This window comes from Mauremys reevesii, linkage group 2 (genome assembly GCF_016161935.1).
Source record: "Mauremys reevesii isolate NIE-2019 linkage group 2, ASM1616193v1, whole genome shotgun sequence".
Lineage (NCBI taxonomy): Eukaryota > Metazoa > Chordata > Testudines > Geoemydidae > Mauremys > Mauremys reevesii.
The window spans coordinates 286,826,608-286,846,715 of NC_052624.1; the positions used below are offsets into that span (position 1 = coordinate 286,826,608).

Consider the following 20,108-nt stretch of genomic DNA (forward strand, 5'->3'; position numbering starts at 1 on the left):
TCACTAATGACGCCACTGACCCTGTGCAGGGGAGCAGGATGAGTCCATGTGCAAGAGCTACATCTCCCAGCTGAAGGACATCCGGCTGCAGCTGGAGGGCTGTGAGTCCCGCACTGTCCACAAGATTCGGGCGCCGCTCGACAAGGACCCGGTCAAGGAGTGTGCCCAGCGCATCAGCGAGCAGCAGGTACACCACCCCCCCAAAGGATCTTGTGCCCAGCCAATCAGCGAGCAGCAGGTACACCCCCCCCCGGCCCCCAAAGGATCTTGTGCCCAGCCAATCAGAGAGCAGCAGGTACACCCTCCCGCCCCCAAAGGATCTTGTGCCCAGCCAATCAGCGAGCAGCAGGTACGTCCTCTCAGCCCCCCGTGAGGATCCTGCACCCAGTCAGCTCTCTGGACATCAGAACCCAGCTACCCCAGGGCACTGGCCCCCTGTTGTGCTCCAGTCTGCAAGAAGCCACCTCCATCCCCGCAGCAAGGCCAGAGTTATCCCCTCCCAGGCTGACCCCAGAAGGGATCCCTGCCGCATCCTGCTTCAGGCCCATGGGCTGGGCTGGGCTCAGCCCCTCCTGTCCCTCCCTGGGTACGTCTACACAGGAGCCAGTGCCCGGGCACAGCTGCCATGCGGACACCACCTACGCTGGGGCTGTCCTGTGGCCACAGGGTCCCCACCTCCCAAAAGGAGGGTGGTCGCCAGCTTGTTGGATTTGCCATTGTCTTCATGGTCTCAGCCAGCTCCTTTCCAGTGACCCACTTAGCCACCCCCTCCCCTCACATAGCCCTTTCCTCCCCCTAGGGACCAGGGCCATGCGCAGGGAAACTGAGGCACATGCAGGCTTCCTAAAACCTTTAAAAAACCTTCACACTTGGTGACAGGCCCCCCGTGTGACAGCGAGACGCTCTGCCGTGTCCCTGGAGCTGGAATGCAGCCTGGCCTGGCCTGGCACCAGAACGGGCCTGCTCTGGGGAGGGTCTTGGGAAACCCAGCTAGTGCCAGGCCAGGCACCAGCCTGGGGCATCGCCAGGGTTGCCTGAAGTAACGGCCCCACCCTATTCCCGCAGCAAATCCATGTGGAGCTGGAGGGCATCCGGAAGAGCCTGGAGAAGGTGAGCGAGAAGACGGAGAAGGTGCTGGCCCAGCCGGAGCACTCGAGCTCGGCCCCCGTCCTGCGCTCGGAGCTGGAGATCACTCTCCAGAAGATGGACCAGGTGTACAGCCTCTCCACCATCTACCTGGAGAAGTGAGTGTGGGCCCCGGGCTGAATAGCTTCACTGTGCACCCTGGGGGCTCCTTCCAGCCCGGACTCCCTGCAGCCCCCATCTCCCCCTCCCCCGGACAGTTTTCCTCCAGGCTCCCCCCAGGGCAGGGACTCTGTATATGCTGTGCCCCCCCCCATCAGCATTTCTTTGCTGTCTGTCTGGAAGAGAAGCTGCTCTGGGTGCCAGGTGCTGGCGGTTACGTGGGTGAGGGCTGTGAGGAGCCGGGAGAACGGGCAGCGTGGTGCCAGCCAGCACTCTCCCGGCCTGGGCCCTGCGCTTGCTGCACTTGCTCCGGAGAGGGGCCTGGGCGGCCCAGGGCAGCCCCCGCTCAGTGCACAGCTGGGGGGGCTGGGGGATGCCCTAGAGCCGCTGTGTACGTGGGCGGGATGCTGGGCACCCCAGCTCCGAAAGGCAGAGATGGGCGATGAGTGACTGGGGCCAGCCAGCCCCCTGGTTGGGCAAGCTGGGAGCCTGGGGCTGTGATGGGGTGTAACAAAGCGGCCTTTGGTGGGACACAACCGAGAGAATCAATTCAGGACAAATTGCTCAGAGCAGGGCAGTGACAGCCCCAGGCTGGGGTATCTCTGCACACCCAGGCAAACCAAACCAGCCAGCCAGAGGGGACTTCGGTCTCACCCCACTGGCTAGCCACAAGTCACACAAGCAATTTCCTTAGACACTCCAGTCTCCCAGTATCACCACCAGTGCACTCGTCCTGGGGATAAATGGTTATGAAAACCAACACCCCAATAAAAGGAAAAGGTTCCCTCAATCCCAAAGGACCAAGCCCCAGACCCAGGTCAATATACACATCAGATCTTACCCACAAATCACGCTGTTGCCAATCCTTTAGAATCTAAAATCTAAAGGTTGATTCATAAAAGGAAAATGATAGAGATGAGAGCTAGAATTGGTTACATGGAATCAGTTACATCCAGTAATGGCAAAGTTCTTAGTTCAGGCTTGTAGCAGTGATGGAATAAACTCCAGGTTCAAATCAAGTCTCTGGAGAACATCCCCCGCTGGGATGGGTCATTCAGTCCTTTGTTCAGGGCTTCAGCTTGTAGCAAAGTCCCTCCAGAGGTCAGAAGCAGGATTGAAGACAAGATGGAGATGAGGCATCAGCCTTTTATAGTCCTTTTGCCATGTGGCTTGTGCTTCCTTTGTTCCAACCACAAGCCACCGAGCACATGGCCTGGAAAACCTGAGCTCTGTCCATAGCCTGTCCCTGCCTTGCTGAGTCACAAGGCGGATCTGCCTTCTCTCCATGGGTCAATTGTGTAGCTGATGGTCCTTAATGGGCCATCAAGCAGGCTAGGCAGGGCTAACACCAGCTTGTCTGGGGTGTCACCCAGAAGCACAGCACAAGTGTGAAATACAGACAGGACAGAGCCAATACTTATAACTTGAAATTCAAACATGACACCTGCACACAGGCAGCATAACCATCCCCAGCAACCCAGAACCTTTCCACAGACACCTCACTGGACGTCCTTTGTACAGGATTTGGTGCCACTCTAGGACCTTGGTTGCAACAGTGTTCTCTACGGTCACAGTTCATGTCAGTAATGTCCCGGGAGGGATACGGAATAATGACTCGGGGGCGGGGGTTGGGGTTTGCCCACCTCACACCCCGGCCTGGCGCAGGGGCTAGGATTTGCCCGTCTGGTCTGCGGCCCCGGCAGGGGGAGAGGCGTGGGGTGTTTCCCATTTCGTGCAGGGGCCCCAGGGACCCGTTGCTTGCAGCATGTCTAAGCGCCGTGCCAGGGAGGTGTTTCCTCTCTCGATTAGCCGGGAGAGCTCCCTGGCCCGGGGGCAGGGAGGCTGAATGCTCAGGCGCATTCGGAGAGGGAAAATGAGACCATTCGGGAGGCTCCAACCCCCCTTCTCCAAGGCAGGAGCCAGCCCCTTTTGCTTCGGGGGCCAGGGAGGGGAGCCACCCTCCCCGCCCCCGACCAGTGTCAAGAACAGACTAGCGGGGCTCATGTTCCAGCGGGCGGGTCTGGGACAATGCGATGCCAGCAGCCCAGGCTGGCCCCCATCCTGGCTCTGTGGGAGTGCTCAGCACAGGACAGGGGCTGAGAGGGGCTGGGGGTCGCCCTCCTGCCCCCCGCACAGGTCTCTTCCGTTCCCTGCCTTCTGGCTGCCCTGCGAGCTAATCTGCTCCTCCCACAGGTTGAAGACCATCAACCTGGTGATCCGCAGCACGCAGGGGGCGGAGGAGCTGGTCCAGAGGTACGAGGAGCAGCTGAAGGAGGTGCAGGCCGTGCCCTCCGACCTCAAGGAACTGGAGGCTAACAAGGCGGAGCTGAAGGTAACGGCCAGGGAGGCCCCCGCTTGCCCAGACAGGATCAGGTCCTTTGGGTGCAGCGTGGGTGTTCCCCAGCCCAGATGTGCCTCTTACACAGACGTGGATCACAGGGGGGCCGGGCCCCGCCCCAGAACCGAGAGCGCATGGGGGCACATGCAGGCACTGGGGCGGCACTGTGAGGAGAAGGGCGGGGCCCTGGCTGGAGGGGGGAGCAGTGCCCAGCAGCTGGCCAGGACCCGGGTCCAGAAAAGCAGTGGGGCTCCACCAGGGCTGCGTTCCCCAGGAGCATCGATCGCGTCCAGCCGGGGGTGGGATGGCAGAGCAGCGGGGCGGGGGCAGGGAGGTGCCCTTTGCTGACCTGTCCCTGTGTGCCACAGAGGCTGCGTGGGCAGGTGGAAGGGCACCAGCCCCTCTTCAGCACCCTGCAGTCAGACCTGGACAAGGCCAAGGACGTCAATGAGCGGATGGTGAGAGGCCACAGCGAGCGGGACGTGGACCTGGACCGGTACCGGGAGCGGATCCAGCAGCTCCTGGAGCGCTGGCAGGCCGTGCTGACCCAGATCGACCTGCGCCAGCGCGAGCTGCAGCAGCTGGGCCGTCAGCAGCGCTACTACCACGAGAGCTACGAATGGCTCATCCGGTGGATCCAGGACGCCAAGCAAAGGCAGGAGCAGATCCAGTCGGTGCCCGTCACGGACAGCAAGAGTGTGCGGGAGCAGCTCCTGCAGGAGAAGGTAACGCCAGCGACAGGGCGCCCAGCAGGGACGCCCCCCAGGGACGCCAGCGACGGGGCACCCGGCAGGGACGCCCCCCAGGGACGCCAGCGACAGGGCTCCCGATAGGGCGCCCTGCAGGGACCCAGGGACGCCAGTGACGGGGCGCCCGGCAGGGACACCCCCCGGGGACGCCAGCGACAGGGCTCCCGACAGGGCGCCCGGCAGGGACCCAGGGACGCCAGCGACGGGGCGCCCGGCAGGGACGCCCCCCAGGGACGCCAGCGACGGGGCGCCCCCCAGGGACGCCAGCGACGGGGCGCCCGACAGGGACGCCCCCCAGGGACGCCAGCGACGGGGCGCCCGGCGGGGACGCCCCCAGGGACGCCAGTGACAGGATACCCAGCAGGGACGCCAGCGACAGGGCGCCTGGCAGGGACACCTGCGACAGGGTGCCCAGCGGGGACGCCCCCAGGGGCGCATGGGGCAGGGGAGCTGGTGGCTTGCTGGCACGGGGCAATGAAAGCCAGCAGTGGCAGGATTCTGTTCCGCTAGCTGCTTTTCTCTCTGGCTGCCCATTGGCCTGGGTGGCTCGCCCCCCGGGGGCTGCCTGGAGCCGAGGGGTGAGGATGCCCCGGAGTAGGGGCTGCGGTGTTCATGAGTTGTCTCTCCCCAGAAACTCTTGGAGGAGTGCGACCGGAACCGGGAGAAGGTGGACGAGTGCCAGAGATATGCCAAGCAGTACATCGACGCCATCAAGGTGCGGGCCTGAGGCTCCTCCCACAATCCCACGCTGCTTCCTGGCCTGCCAGGCTGAGCCCTCTGCCCGCAGGCTCTGCAGCAGGAGCGCTGGCTCAGGCGGCTGGCGCCGGGCTGGGTTAGGATTTAACATGGCAGCAGAGCTGGCCTGGGCGGAGTTCGCTCCCATCACGGCCCGGTGGCTCAGCGGGAGCCAGGGTACTCGTATGTCCCAGGAGACGAGGTTTCTCCCTAGCAGAGCCCCAGGCTGCGGGTGCAGGCTGGGATCCTGCGGAGCCTGTGGAGGGGGTCGCTGGCTCCTGGGTCTCTGCCAGTCTCTGACATGGGCTCTTCTCCCCAGGATTATGAGCTGCAGTTGGTGACGTACAAAGCCCAGGTGGAACCCGTGGCTTCCCCAGCCAAGAAACCCAAAGTGCAGTCTGCGTCTGACAGCGTCATCCAGGAGGTGAGGGGGGCTCCCTGGAGCAGCAGGGGCCAGTGCAGGGCAGAGCGGGGGCAGCTGGGCCTGTGGTGAGGAGCTGCCTCTGGACCTGAGCTGAGGGCTGCAGCCCTCCTCTACGTGCAGGCCTGGGGACTGGCGGGCCACGCCTGGGTCAGTCCCTGGTGTCTGGCGCCAGGGATCCCATGGGAGGGGGTTGCCCTGCCTCGGAGGCACCCACTGACCTGTGTTTCCTGGCTGCAGTACGTGGACCTGCGGACGCAGTACAGCGAGCTGACCACTCTCACCAGCCAGTACATTAAGTTCATCAGCGAGACCCTGCGGCGGCTGGAGGAGGAGGAGGTAGGAGAGCGGGGGCGGGGGCGGCCCAGGGCCTGGCATGCATCTAGCTGCGTTGGTCTCGCGCCTTCCATAACAACAAGGAACATGGTCCATGTTAATACCCGTCCCGCATCACTAATGCCCAGCCCAGGCCTCTAACCCTGTGCTGATCTGGCGGCTGGCTCTGGGTACAGCAAATTGATACTGACCGAGGGCTCTGCTGCCTCAGCCCTGCCCCGGTGCTGGCCAGGGTCTGCAGGGCTCTGCTCACTCGGCTGTTAGGAGGGCACTTCCCAGATACACTTAGTACAGTCAGTGTCTGTGTGAGCATGGAGCTCGTCCTGCCGCGGGATCTCGGCTCCTCGTTTGTTCTCTGCTGTAACCTCTCTAATTCTTCATTTCCGCCCTGGGAAGAGGAGCTGCTGGGCCGGTGCTTTGTCTTGGGGGATGTTTGTGTTGGTTGGGATCTAATGGAGGGTAAAAATCCAGGATGACTCTGGGATTTCTGCACCAGGTACTCCCCTCTGCGCATGCTCCTCCTCAGCCTCCCTCTCTCCACCTCTCCACATGGCCACAAGCAGCCTGCTCCCAGCACCTGCTCCCTGCGCCTCCTGCCTCGCCCCTGCCCCCTGCAGGACCTGCCCCCGGGCCCTTCTCCCGACTCACCGGGCCAACGGGGGAACTAATGGAGACCTCACTAGAGTCCAGGCAAACAGGCGAGGGTGGGGCCTGAGCTCAGCAGGGCCCCTGGCTCTGGAAGCACCAGCCCCTTGGTCAGAGCTCTGCAGCGTGCAGACGTCACCCTGCTCACCCTCAGCCCTCCGGATCAGCCCTGCTGCCGGGCAGAGCCCTGCGAGGTCGCCGCTTCCCTCTCCCTCCCCCCGAGAGGGCCCCGGGGAGACCGGGCAGCTGTAAATCCGCTCCCAGACGTCCCTGCTGCTGGAAAAGGCAGCGTTTGCATGCGCCCTTGCAGGTCTCCTTCCTGCTCTGCGGGGCCGGCTTGCCGGGGCTGTTGGGAGTGGGGCAGCCCAGGGTAGAGCTCAAAGCTCTCTCCACACACTGTTCTGTCCTGGTGAGGAAAGGGTTACCCTGTGCCTCTGTTGCCCTCTGCCGGTCCCGTATCTCCCACGCTCTCTCCCCGCACTCCCGGCTCTGCAGCCTGACTGGGTTCCTCACTCGCCCCCGAGCCCACTGTACTTTTCTGCAGCTGTTGCTTTTGGGCTGGGGCCTCCAGAGGCAGAAGGCTCCCCTGGTGGCTGCCAGGGGCAAGGCCCGCAGTGGGCATGGTGAAGGTGGGTGCAAGCTGCTAGCTTCCTGTCTTCATTTGCCGTGGGCTTTGCTCGTGCTCCATTGTTTGCTCTTGCTTCGTTGGTCACCCTGCTTCCCGCACAGCCATCCCGCTTGCTGTGTCACGGTCCGTCACCCGCCTCCCCGAGCTGTACTAAGTGAGATATAGCAGTGCCGTGTCCCCTCTGTCTGCCATATGTCTTCCAGAAGCCAGCATTGCCACCTCTAGTCACGGGGAGAACCGGGGGCTTCAAGCCATCCCCATGCCACATCCTCCACCCCCTGCCCCGGACCATCTCACATTGGGCGTGTGTGTGCTGCTGGTTCCGTGTTTTTCGTTGTGATTTCGTCTTCTCCCTTTTGTTTTCTCTGCACTCTTTCCCCTCCAGAAAGCCGTGGAGAAGCTGAAGGAGCAGGAGAGGAAGCGGCTGGCAGAGGTGGAGGCCCAGCTGGAGAAGCAGAAGCAGCTGGCTGAGGCGCACGCCAAAGCCAAAGCGCAGGCTGAGAGGGAGGCACAGGAGCTGCAGCGCCGCATGCACGAGGAGGTCTCCAAGAGGGAGGTGGTGGCTGTGGATGCCGAACAGCAGAAGCAGAACATCCAGCAGGAACTGATGCAGCTGAAGCAGAACTCGGACACCCAGATCAAATCCAAGGACAAGCTGATCGAGGAGGTGGAGTACAGCCGCAGGAAGGTGGAGGAGGAGATCCACATCATCCGCCTGCAGCTCGAGACCTCTGAGAAGCAGAAGTCCAGTGCGGAGACTGAGCTGCGGGAGCTGCGGGCCCGGGCCGAGGAGGCCGAGCGGCAGAAGAAGCTGGCCCAGGAGGAGGCCGAGCGCCTGCGCAAGCAGGTGAAGGAAGAGACGCAGAAGAAGCGGGAGGCGGAGGAGGAGCTGAACCGCAAGGTACAGGCAGAGAAGAATGCGGCCCGGGAGAAACAGAAGGCCATGGAGGACCTGGAGAAGCTGCGCATGCAGGCGGAGGAGGCAGAGAGGAGGATGAAACAGGCTGAGCTGGAGAAGGAGCGGCAGATCCAAGTGGCTCAGGAAATGGCGCAGAAGAGCGCAGAGACCGAGCTGCAGAGCAAGCGCCTGTCCTTCGCAGAGAAGACAGCCCAGCTGGAGATGTCCCTGAAGCAGGAGCACATCACAGTCACCCATTTGCAGGAGGAGGCAGAGCGCCTGAGGAGGCAGCAGCTGGAGGCAGAGACATCCAGGGAGGAGGCAGAGAAGGAGCTGGAGAAATGGCGGCAGAAGGCGAACGAGGCCCTGCGCCTCCGGCTGCAGGCAGAGGAGGTGGCTCACAAGAAGACCCTGGCTCAGGAGGAAGCCGAGAAGCAGAAGGAGGATGCAGAGAGGGAGGCCAGGAAGAGGGCGAAGATGGAGGAGTCTGCCCTGCGGCAGAAGGAGCTGGCTGAGGAGGAGCTGGAGAAGCAGAGGAAGCTGGCAGAGGGCACCGCCCAGCAGAAGTTCTCGGCTGAGCAAGAGCTGATCCGGCTGAAGGCGGAGATGGAGAACCGGGAGCAGCAACGCCTGCTGCTGGAAGAGGAGCTCTTCCGCCTGAAGAATGAGATCAGTGAGGCCATTCATAAGAGGAAGGAGGTGGAGGAGGAGCTGGCCAAGCTGCGTGCCGAGATGGAGATCCTCTTGCAGAACAAGGCCAAGGCCGAGGAGGATTCCCGTTCTACCAGCGAGAAGTCCAAGCAGAAACTGGAAGCCGAGGCCAGCAAGCTACGGGAGCTGGCCGAGGAGGCGGCTCGGCTGCGCGTCCTGTCAGAGGAGGCCAAGCGGCAGCGGCAGCTGGCCGAGGAGGAGGCGGCCCGGCAGCGAGCTGAGGCCGAGAGGATCCTGAAGGAGAAACTGGCCGCCATCAGTGAGGCCTCCCGGCAGAAGACGGAAGCAGAGATCGCCCTGAAGGAGAAGGAGGCGGAGAACGAGCGTCTGAGGCGGCTGGCGGAGGACGAGGCCTACCAGCGCAAGCTGCTGGAGGAGCAGGCAGCCCAGCACAAGCAGGACATTGAGGAGAAGATCACCCTGCTGAAGAAGTCCTCTGACACCGAGCTGGGGCGGCAGAAGAGCATTGTGGATGATACACTGAAGCAGCGGCGCATCATCGAGGAGGAGATCCGCATCCTCAAGATCAGCTTTGAGAAGGCATCGGCGGGCAAGACAGACCTGGAGCTGGAGCTCAGCAAGATCAAGAGCAGCGCGGAGGAGATCCAGCGCAGCAAGGAGAAGGCCGAGCAGGAGGCTGAGAAGCAGCGGCAGCTGGCCCTGGAGGAGGAGAACCGCCGCAGGGAGGCCGAGGAGAAGGTGAAGAAGATCCTGGCTGCGGAGCAGGAAGCCGCCCGGCAGCGCAAGGTGGCCCTGGACGAGGTGGAGCGCCTGAAAGCCAAAGTGGAGGAGGCCAAGAGGCAGAAGGAGCTGGCGGAAAAGGAGTCAGAAAGGCAGATCCAGCTGGCCCAGGAAGCAGCTCAGAAGAGAATTCAGGCCGAGGAGAAGGCCCACCTGGCTACTGTGCAGCAGAAGGAGCAGGAGCTGCTGCAGACGAGGCGCCAGGAACAGAACATCCTGGACAAGCTGAGGGAAGAGGCCGAGAAGGCCAAGAAAGCGGCAGAGGAGGCAGAGTTTGCACGTGTCAAGGCTGAGCAGGATGCGACCCTGTCCCGGCAGCAGGTGGAGGAGGCAGAGCGTCTGAAGCAGCGAGCTGAGGAGGAGGCTCAGGCCAAAGCCAGAGCCCAGGAGGAGGCTGAGAAGCTCAGGAAGGAGGCTGAGCTGGAGGCGGCTAAGCGGGCCCAAGCTGAGCAGGCGGCTCTGAAGCAAAAGCAGCTGGCTGACGCCGACATGGAAAAGCACAAGAAGTTTGCAGAGCAGACGCTGAGGCAGAAGGCCCAAGTGGAGCAGGAGCTGACCAAGGTCAAGCTGCAGCTGGAGGAGACGGACCACCAAAAGAATATCCTGGACGAGGAGCTGCAGCGGCTGAAGGAGGAGGTGATGGACGCCATGAGGCAGAAGGCCCAGGTGGAGGAAGAGCTCTTCAAGGTGAAGATCCAGATGGAGGAGCTGATCAAACTGAAGACCCGGATTGAGGAGGAGAACAAGGTGCTGATCCTGAAGGACAAGGACAACACCCAGAAGTTCCTGGTGGAGGAGGCTGAGAAGATGAAGCTCGTGGCGGAGGAGGCTGCTCGCCTGAGTGTGGAGGCGCAGGAGGCCGCCCGCATGCGGAAGCTGGCGGAGGACGACCTGGCGCAGCAGCGGGCGCTGGCTGAGAAGATGCTGAAGGAGAAGATGCAGGCAGTGCAGGAGGCCACGCGGCTGAAGGCGGAGGCAGAGATGCTGCAGAGGCAGAAGGACCTAGCTCAGGAGCACGCCAAGAAGCTCCAGGAGGACAAAGAGCAGATGCAGCAGCGCCTGACTGAGGAGACCGAGGGCTTCCAGAAACTCCTGGAGGCTGAGCGCAAGCGGCAGCTGGAGATCATGGCCGAGGCCGAGCGCCTCAAGCTGCACGTGACGGAGATGAGCATGGCCCAGGCCAAGGCAGAGGAGGACGCGAAGCGGTTCAAGAAGCAGGCGGAGGAGATCAGTGAGAAGCTGCACAAGACGGAGCTGACCACCCAAGAGAAGATGACGCTGGTCCACACGCTGGAGATCCAGAGGCAGCAAAGCGACAGGGATGCGGAGAATCTGAAGAGAGCGATCGCTGAGCTGGAGCGGGAGAAGGAGAAGCTGAAGCGGGAGGCGGAGCTGCTGCAGCAGAGATCAGAAGAGGTACTGATTTCCCTGTTCCCCCCTTGCGGGCATGTTCATGCTGGGGGGCACCCTCCCCTCAGTGTCCTCACCACGCAGAACGGCAGCCTTGGGACAGCCAGCGTGGAGCTCCTCTGCTCGGACAGCTGATTGCCAGCCAGGGTCCACGGTTCCCTTAGTAACCGACAACCCTCCATACCCCACCTGGGCTGCCCTCAGCCTGGCGTCAGCCGAGCTCCCAGGGTTGTTACGGGTGCAGTGTCAGAGGGGACAGGGGCACAGACAAGGGGAGGATTTTCAAAAGCACCTCCATGGTTTAGCAACACAAGTGCCATCGGCTCTCGGGGGACTTGTGCTCCCGGGTCACGGGAGTGCTCTAGAAAACCTCCCCCAAGGCACCAAGTCTCTGCTCCACGGACCCAGACTCTCAGCCTTGCTCCTGCAGTTCCCGTGAGCGCACGCACACAGCTCACACGCGTGTGCAGGGCTAAGGCTCCAGCTGCAGTATGACCTGTAGTCTGGTGCCGTTCTCCTGGAGGCACCGCATGTCCACTCCCTTAGCACCAGGCACAGACGGTGACTCTAAGGTCCTTGGCCATTATGGACATTGACTCTGCTCCTTGGGATGCATCATGGGGCATGACTAGCTTTGTTGACCCCAACAGAAGAACAGTGACCCTCTCCTGCTTCTTGAATCCAGTCTAGAGTGCAGTGATGCCCAAACTCCCCCTCCGCTTCCCACCCCACCTCACCAACACTCATGCACCGCAGGAGGCCGGCCCATGTACCTGCTAACATAAGCCCAAGGTACTAGCCTGTAATACGACTTGCTGCTATACCCCAAGCGTTTTCCTGCTAGCGCCCTCCCGCTAACGGTTATCCCTGTCCGCACCAGGTTTTTATGGTCTCTATTTGGGGTTAAGTGGGTTTTGGTCTAAGAGATGTTTCTTTGTTTCCCTGCTCCAGATACAGACGGCTCAGCAGGAGCAGCTCCGTCAGGAGACTCAGATACTCCAGCAGAGCTTCTTAACGGAGAAGGATAGCCTGCTTCAGAAAGAGAGGTTCATTGAGGAAGAGAAAGCTAAGCTGGAGAAACTCTTCAAAGATGAGATGAACAAAGCTGAGAACCTGAAGGCAGAGCAGGAGCGGCAGCAGAAGCAGATGGAGCAGGAGAAACAGCAGCTGAAGGCCACCTTGGACGATGCAAAGAAGAAGCAGAAAGAGGCGGAGAAAAATGTCCAGCATAAGCAGGAGGAGCTACAGCAGCTGGAAAAGCAGCGGCAGCAGCAAGAGAAACTCCTTGCAGAGGAAAACCAGAAGCTAAGGGAGAAACTGGAACAGCTACAAGAGGAGCATAGGGCTGCGCTGGCCCAGACTCGAGAGATCATGATCCAAACAGACGACATTCCCGAGGATGCAGTGATTTTGCCTACCCAGCTGACTCCGACCAAAGCAGTGCCCAATGGCAGAGACGCCGTGGATGGCCTGGCTCAGAATGGGGAGCCGGAGTTTGCATTTGATGGCATCCGGCAGAAGGTGTCTGCGGAGAAGCTGGTTGAGGCCGGCATCCTGGGCAAAGAGATCTTAGACAAGTTGGTGAAAGGGACGGTGACTGTGACTGAGCTTGCGCAGAGGGATGACCTCAGGAAATACCTGCAGGGCCGGAGCAGCATCGCCGGCTTGCTCATTAAACCCACCAACGAGAAGATGAGCATCTACAAGGCCATGAAGAAACAACTGCTGAGCCCAGGCACGGCACTCATCCTCCTGGAAGCACAAGCTGCCTCTGGCTTCATCATTGACCCAGTGAGAAACAAGAGGCTCTCTGTAAACGAGGCTGTGAAAGAAGGAGTAATTGGACCAGAGCTGCACAATAAAATGCTGTCTGCCGAGAGGGCGGTGACCGGGTACAGAGACCCCTACACCGGAGACAAGATCTCCCTCTTCCAGGCCATGACAAAAGACCTCATTGTCCAAGACCACGGCATCCGCCTGCTGGAGGCCCAGATCGCCACCGGCGGCATCATCGACCCCGTGCACAGCCACCGCCTGCCCGTGGACGCTGCCTACAAGCGGGGCTACTTCGACGAAGAGATGAACCAGACCCTGTCAGACCCCACAGACGACACCAAGGGCTTCTTCGACCCCAACACGCACGAGAACCTCACCTACCTGCAGCTGATGGAGAGATGCATGACTGACCCTGAGACTGGACTTCTCCTCTTGCCGCTCACCGACAGAGCAGCCAAAGGAGGGGACCTGGCCTGCACGGATCAAGAGGCCAAAGATGTCTTCAAGAAGGCCACGGTGTCTGCCCCCTTCGGCACGTTCAAAGGAAAGACCGTGACCATCTGGGAGATCATCAACTCAGAATACTTTACCGAGGAGCAGAGGCGAGACCTGCTCCGGCAGTACAAGACTGGCAAGATCACCGTGGAGAAGATCATCAAGATCGTCATCACCGTAATGGAAGAGAGTGAGAAGAAGAGCCAGCTGTGCTTTGAAGGGCTCCGCGCGGCCGTCCCTGCCGCCGAGCTGCTGGAGAGCAAAATCATTGACAAAGATCTCTACAACCAGCTGCACCAGGGCAAGAAGTCTGTGAAGGACGTGGCTGATGCAGAAGCCATAAAGAGGTATCTGAAGGGCACCGACACCGTTGCTGGCGTCCTGGTGGAGTCGACTGGGCAGAAGTTCACGCTCTGTGACGCCCTGAAGAAAAACCTGCTGAAGCCAGAGGCTGCCCTGCCGCTGCTGGAGGCCCAGGCAGGCACGGGGTACATCATCGATCCCGTTCGGAACGAGAAGCTCTCGGTGGACGAGGCAGTGAGAGCTGGGATTGTCGGGCCAGAGTTCCATGAGAAGCTGCTGTCTGCAGAGAAGGCTGTGACTGGCTACAAAGACCCGTACACCGGACAGACCGTCTCCCTGTTCCAAGCACTAAGGAAAGGCCTGATCCCCAGCGATATCGGGCTCCGCCTGCTGGACGTCCAGCTGGCCACCGGTGGCATAGTGGACCCTGTGAACAGCCACCGTCTGCCGCTCGAGGTTGCCTGTAAGCGGGGCTACTTCGACGAGGAGACAAACAAGGCCCTGTCCACTCCCAGCGACGACACCAAGGCCTTCTACGACCCCAACACCCAGGAGAACCTCACCTACGCCCAGCTGCAGAAGAGATGCCGACCGGATAAGCAGACCGGCCTCTACCTGCTGCCCCTCTCAGACCAGGCCATCCGGTCACAGCAGGAGGAGGTCTACACTGACAGCCAGGCGAAGGAGTCCTTGGACAAGGCAACCCTGGAGGTGCCAGCTGGCAGCCTGAAGGGCAGGACAGTGACGATCTGGGAGCTGATCCACTCTGAGTATTTCACCGAGGAGCAAAGGAGGGAGCTGCTGCGACAGTACAAGACTGGCAAGGTCACCATTGAGAAGATCATCAAGATAATGATCACCATCATTGAGGAAACGGAGACCAAGAAGCAGGAGAAGCTGATGTTCAGCGGCCTCCGAGCACCTGTGCCTGCTAGCGAGCTGCTGGAGTCCAGGGTCCTTAGCAAAGCCCAGTACGAGCAGCTCAAGGAAGGTAAGAAGTCGGTGAAAGACCTCTCTGAGACGGACTCTGTGAAGAGGTTCCTGCGGGGCAGCGACTGCATCGCTGGCATCTACATGGAAGACACGAAGGAGAAACTGAACCTCTACGAGGCCATGAAGAGAAACCTGCTGAGGCCAAGCACCGCTGTCACCCTGATGGAAGCTCAGGCAGCCAGTGGGTTCATGGTCGACCCCGAAAGGAACCAAAAACTGTCTGTCAACGAGGCTGTGAAAGCTGGTCTCGTTGGGCCGGAGCTCCATGAGAAGCTGCTCTCCGCGGAGAAGGCCGTCACTGGGTACAAGGACCCCTACTCTGGGAACACCATCTCCCTCTTTGAAGCCATGAAGAAGGGGCTGATCCTCAAGGACCACGGCATCCGCCTGCTGGAGGCCCAGGTGGCCACCGGCGGCATCATCGACCCCGTGCACAGTCACCGCCTCCCCGTGGAGGTGGCTTACAAGCGGGGCTACTTCGACCAAGAGATGAACCGGATCCTCTCTGACCCCAGCGACGACACCAAGGGCTTCTTCGACCCCAACACGCAGGAGAACCTCACCTACCTGCAGCTAAAGGAGAGGTGCATAGAGGACCCCGAGACCGGCCTGTACCTCCTGCCCCTGAAGCAGCCGGAGAAGCCCACCATGGTGGAGACGACCCACGTGTACACGGAGGCAGAGACCCGGAAAGCATTTGAGGAAACGCAGGTCAGCATCCCCGTGGGCAGCATGGCCGGTTCCTCCATGTCCCTGTGGGAGATCATGCAGTCAGACCTCATCCCCGAGGAGCAGCGGAAGCGGCTGATGGAGGAGTTCCGCTCCGGCCAGGTGACCAAGGAGCGCATGATCATCATCATCATTGAGATCATCGAGAAGACAGAGATCGTCCGGCAGCAGGACCTAACCTCCTACAACTTTGTCCGGCGCCGGATCACTGCCGATGACCTCTATGAGGCCAGGATCATCTCCCTGGAGATATATAACCTGCTGAAGCAGGGCTCCAAGACCATCCGAGAGATCCTGGAGATGGAGACCATCTGGAAATACCTGTATGGAACCGGCTGCATAGCTGGCATCTACATCCCCTCCACCAAGCAGAAGCTCAGTGTCTATCAGGCCCTGAAGAAAGGGCTGATCAGCCCTGAGGTAGCCCGCTCCCTGCTGGAGGCCCAGGCTGCCACTGGCTTCATGATTGACCCCATAAAGAATGAGATGCTGACGGTAGACGAAGCTGTCAGGAAAGGAGTGGTGGGGCCGGAAATCCACGACCGGCTGCTGTCCGCAGAGAGAGCTGTGACTGGCTACAGGGACCCGTACAGCGAGCAGAAGATCTCGCTCTTCCAGGCCATGAAGAAGGATCTGATCCCCGCCGAGGAAGCCCTCCGGCTGCTGGATGCTCAGCTAGCCACTGGTGGCATCATCGACCCGTTCCTGGGGTTCCACCTGCCCCTGGAGGTCGCCTATCAGCGTGGCTTCTTCAGCAAGGAGACTTGTGACAGGATCTCGGAACCCAGCGAAGTCCGGAGCTACGTGGACCCCTCCACAGACGAGCAGCTCAGCTACCTGCAGCTCCTCAAGCGGTGCCGGAAGGATGAGAACAACGGCCAGCTGCTGCTGCCCCTGTGTGACACCAGGAAGCTGACCTTCCGGGGCCTTAGGAAGCAGATCAGCGTGGAGGAGCTGGTGCGCTCCCAGGTCATGGACGAAGCGACAGCCCAGCGCCTCCAAGAGGGCTTAACTTCCATCGAAGAAGTCTCCAAAAACCTGCAGAAGTTCCTGGAGGGCACCAGCTGCATCGCTGGTGTCTTCGTGGACTCCACCAAGGAGCGGCTCTCCGTGTACCAAGCCATGAAGAAAGGCATCATCCGGCCTGGCACAGCTTTTGAGCTGCTGGAGGCCCAGGCAGCCACTGGGTACGTGGTCGACCCCATCAAGGGCCTCAAGCTGACGGTGGAGGAGGCGGTGCGGATGGGCATAGTGGGCCCAGAGTTCAAGGACAAGCTCCTTTCAGCGGAGAGGGCGGTGACCGGTTACAAAGACCCCTACTCGGGCAAACTGATCTCCCTCTTCCAGGCCATGAAGAAGGGCCTGATCCTGAAAGATCATGGGATCCGTTTGCTAGAGGCCCAGATCGCCACAGGAGGCATTATCGATCCAGAGGAAAGCCATCGCCTGCCCGTGGAGATGGCCTACAAGCGGGGCCTGTTCGACGAGGAAATGAACGAGATCCTCCTGGACCCCAGCGACGACACCAAGGGCTTCTTCGATCCCAACACCGAGGAGAACCTGACCTACCTGCAGCTCATGGAGCGGTGCATCACCGACCCGGAGACCGGGCTGTGCCTGCTCCCTCTGAAGGAGAAGAAGCGGGAGAGAAAGACCTCGTCCAAGTCATCTGTCCGCAAGCGCAGAGTGGTGATCGTCGACCCAGAGACAGGGAAGGAGATGTCAGTTTATGAAGCCTACCGCAAAGGCCTCATTGACCACCAGACTTACCTGGAGCTCTCCGAGCAAGAGTGTGAGTGGGAAGAGATCACCATCTCCTCCTCGGACGGGGTGGTCAAGTCCATGATCATTGACAGGAGGTCCGGGCGACAGTACGACATTGACGACGCGATTGCAAAGGGCCTGATTGATCAGTCTGCCCTGGACCAGTATCGCTCCGGCACCCTGTCCATCACTGAGTTCGCAGACATGCTCTCTGGAAACGTGAGCGGCTTCCGATCGAGATCATCTTCTGTTGGGTCCTCTTCCTCCTACCCTGTAAGCCCAGCCCCTGCGAGAGCTCAGCTGACATCCTGGAGTGACCCTGCTGAAGAGACCGGTCCGATTGCTGGGATCCTGGACACGGACACCCTGGAGAAAGTGTCCATCACGGAGGCCATGCACCGCAATCTTGTAGATAACATCACTGGACAGAGGCTGCTAGAGTCCCAGGCCTGCACCGGAGGCATCATTGACCCCAGCACTGGGGAGAAATTCTCTGTTGCTGATGCAGTCAACAAGGGCCTGGTTGACAAAATCATGGTGGACAGGATCAACCTTGCTCAGAAGGCCTTCTATGGCTTTGAGGATCCGAGAACCAAGACAAAAATGTCAGCCGCCCAAGCCTTAAAGAAGGGCTGGCTGTACTACGAAGCCGGGCAGCGGTTCCTGGAGGTACAGTACCTGACGGGTGGGCTGATTGAGCCCGACGTGCCAGGCCGGGTCTCGCTCGATGACGCGCTGCAGAAAGGCACGATCGACACGCGCACAGCCCAAAAGCTGCGGGATGTGAACACCTACTCCAAGTATCTCACCTGCCCCAAAACGAAACTGAAGATCTCCTACAAGGATGCAATGGACAGAAGCATGGTTGAGGAGGGAACAGGCCTGCGCCTGCTGGAAGCTTCCTCCCAGTCCAGCAAAGGATACTACAGCCCCTACAATGTCAGTGGCTCTGGCTCCACCTCTGGCTCTAGATCGGGCTCCCGAACAGGATCTAGATCAGGCTCCAGGCGAGGGAGCGTTGATGCCACCGGCTCCGGCTTCTCCATGACCTTCTCTTCCTCTTCCTACTCTTCCTCCAGCTACGGACGCAGATACACATCAGGTCCCCAGAGCGACGTGGATGCTGCTGAACTCACACTCGCCTTGTCCAGCCTCAACGGGAGCTGTGGATGGGAAGCAAACAGGAAGCTTCCCAAACTGCAGAGGCCTCAGCTGACAGTGGCATAAAGTCCCCTCCCTGCCTGCCCCGGCCCCCCAAAACACTGAGGAACTTTCCCATTTATCCTGCTCTGCATGTGGTAAAGCTACTGGCTAATCATCCGATTATTATTTTTAAACCCCAATGTTCTTCCAAAGCAGTGCCTAAAGTTTAACCAAAAAGACAAGACTAATATATATTAATATATATGATTGTTGGGACAGTATTTGTATATTTAGCGATGAGAGAGAGAACACACCCCTCCAGCTCAGTAACCCAGGAGCTTGCGTCGGTTCGTACCATCTGCAGAGTAGCCGAAACGAGCCACCACCGAGCCGCTCCCACAGCCCGGCGGAACCTGCCGACAGTTTTGATCCTAACCAGCTAGTGACTTTTTTATTAACTCTGCCAGCTTCATGCCATGCCATCCCCAGAGGAGGAGAGGATACTGTCCCCAGCTCCTAGACCTGCTGCCCTCCCCTCTTCCCGTGAAAAGAGACTGTGACCGTGGACTGACCACACCGTCCCTCGCAGCGCTCTGCACACCAGCTCTGGAGCCGTTGCCTGGATCCTTTCTGCTGCCCTTTGGCAGGGCGGAGGAGGAGGCTGCTGTCTGCTACCTGCCTCCTCCCAAGAGCTCCTCAGCCTGCCTCCCAGAACCTCCCCACAGCCGCTGTGGACTCAGCACTCAGCCTGTAAGTGCATGCTGGGGCTGTGTCTATGCTTTCACAGAGCCTGCTGCCATGGGGATGGATCTGCCTGCCTCTCTGCTCCACAGCTTCACCCCCCAAGAGGTTTTACTTTGCATCTGCGCCTCCTCCTCCAGCCTGCTTGTTCGCTCTGACGCATTCCATCGTGCTTTGCTTGTCTGGCCCAAATAACCGGGGGAATCTTACATTGCCGTGTGCTGCTGGTAGCCGGTGGCGATGCCTGCATGTGTCTGTCTGTCTGTCTCTGTCTCTCGCCGTGTATCTGGGAAGTGCCCTGTACAAGGCTGATTTCTTAGAGTGAATCATTAGACTAATGAATTGACAGGTATTTATCAGAACCCCCCTGCCTGCCTGGCAGCCCGGGCTGACCCAGTGCCTTGACAAACCAGCCCTGGTCTCTGTGTGCACACGTGCACGCACGCAAGGTTTCTGCCCACAGGTCATAGAATCTCAGGGTTGGAAGGGACCTCAGGAGGTCATCTAGTCATGCCAGCTGTGGTGGAAGCCTGCCAGACACACCCCTTCCCCTTTGCAGAATGTCTGACCTTGGATCCAAAGCAAGAGGCTTGATAGCAGCTGCAAGTTTCAAGGTCTGCCTTGCTCAGAGGGGGTCGTAGTCCAGCACAGCAGCGTGGAGGTGCTGACTTTGTTAAAACTCCGGTTCTTACTTTCCTTTCTCACCTTGATTTCTTTCCCTCTTCATTCCTCTCCCATGTTTTCCCACCCGTAATGATGTTCTCTCTCTCTGTCAGACATCTTTTTCCAGTCCCACCAAAGAAGTCCCCCTGCCACTGGGAGAATTCCTTAGCTGGGTCTCTGACGTTAGCAAGTCCTGGATCAGTTCCCGGGGAGCCCCGGACTCAGCAGCTCCTCGGCTGTACTCCTCCACACAGGTAACTCCAACCTCTTTTGAGTCTCTGCATTTGGAGCCCAGGCTTCTGCAAATCTAGGGCTGGAAACTGTGTTCCCCAGACTTTGGAGCACTGGAGTGTTGACATGCATTGGAGCAGTTTGAAGGTGGGCTGGTTCCACGCGAACTAGCTTGTGCCTGTTGCTTTGCTCTCAGGAGGGCTTGGGGTAAAATAACCTACAGTTCCACACTGAATCGGTTCTGAGCGCCTGCAGCTCCCGTTGTCTGCAGTGACGTGAGCTCTCCTGTCGTGTTACCAGTCAGTGGCTCACGGTGTCAGGGGTGTTTTATGTAGTCTGAAGGGGCTAACGGAGAGAAGGTGCTAGCTTGCTGGGGGAGGGCGAGAGATGTGGACAGATGGGGTTTGGGTGAG

The 20,108-nt window shown here is 60.1% G+C and overlaps 1 protein-coding gene across 18 annotated transcripts in view; it reads left to right on the forward strand.

The window, feature by feature from the left end:
* Positions 1-19,716, forward strand: part of PLEC (plectin) — a 155,577-nt gene extending 135,861 nt beyond the window's left edge. For all 18 annotated transcript variants that reach the window (XM_039521309.1, XM_039521308.1, XM_039521310.1 and 15 more), the window contains 10 exons: positions 30-187; positions 1,066-1,244; positions 3,439-3,577; positions 3,952-4,308; positions 4,964-5,047; positions 5,387-5,491; positions 5,729-5,827; positions 7,483-10,863; positions 11,809-18,810; positions 19,578-19,716. In XM_039521309.1, coding sequence (XP_039377243.1) covers positions 30-187; positions 1,066-1,244; positions 3,439-3,577; positions 3,952-4,308; positions 4,964-5,047; positions 5,387-5,491; positions 5,729-5,827; positions 7,483-10,863; positions 11,809-18,144 — 10,838 coding nt within the window. In that variant the 3' untranslated portion in view covers positions 18,145-18,810; positions 19,578-19,716. The remainder of the gene's footprint in view (positions 1-29; positions 188-1,065; positions 1,245-3,438; positions 3,578-3,951; positions 4,309-4,963; positions 5,048-5,386; positions 5,492-5,728; positions 5,828-7,482; positions 10,864-11,808; positions 18,811-19,577) is intronic.
* Positions 19,717-20,108: the final 392 nt, after the last annotated feature.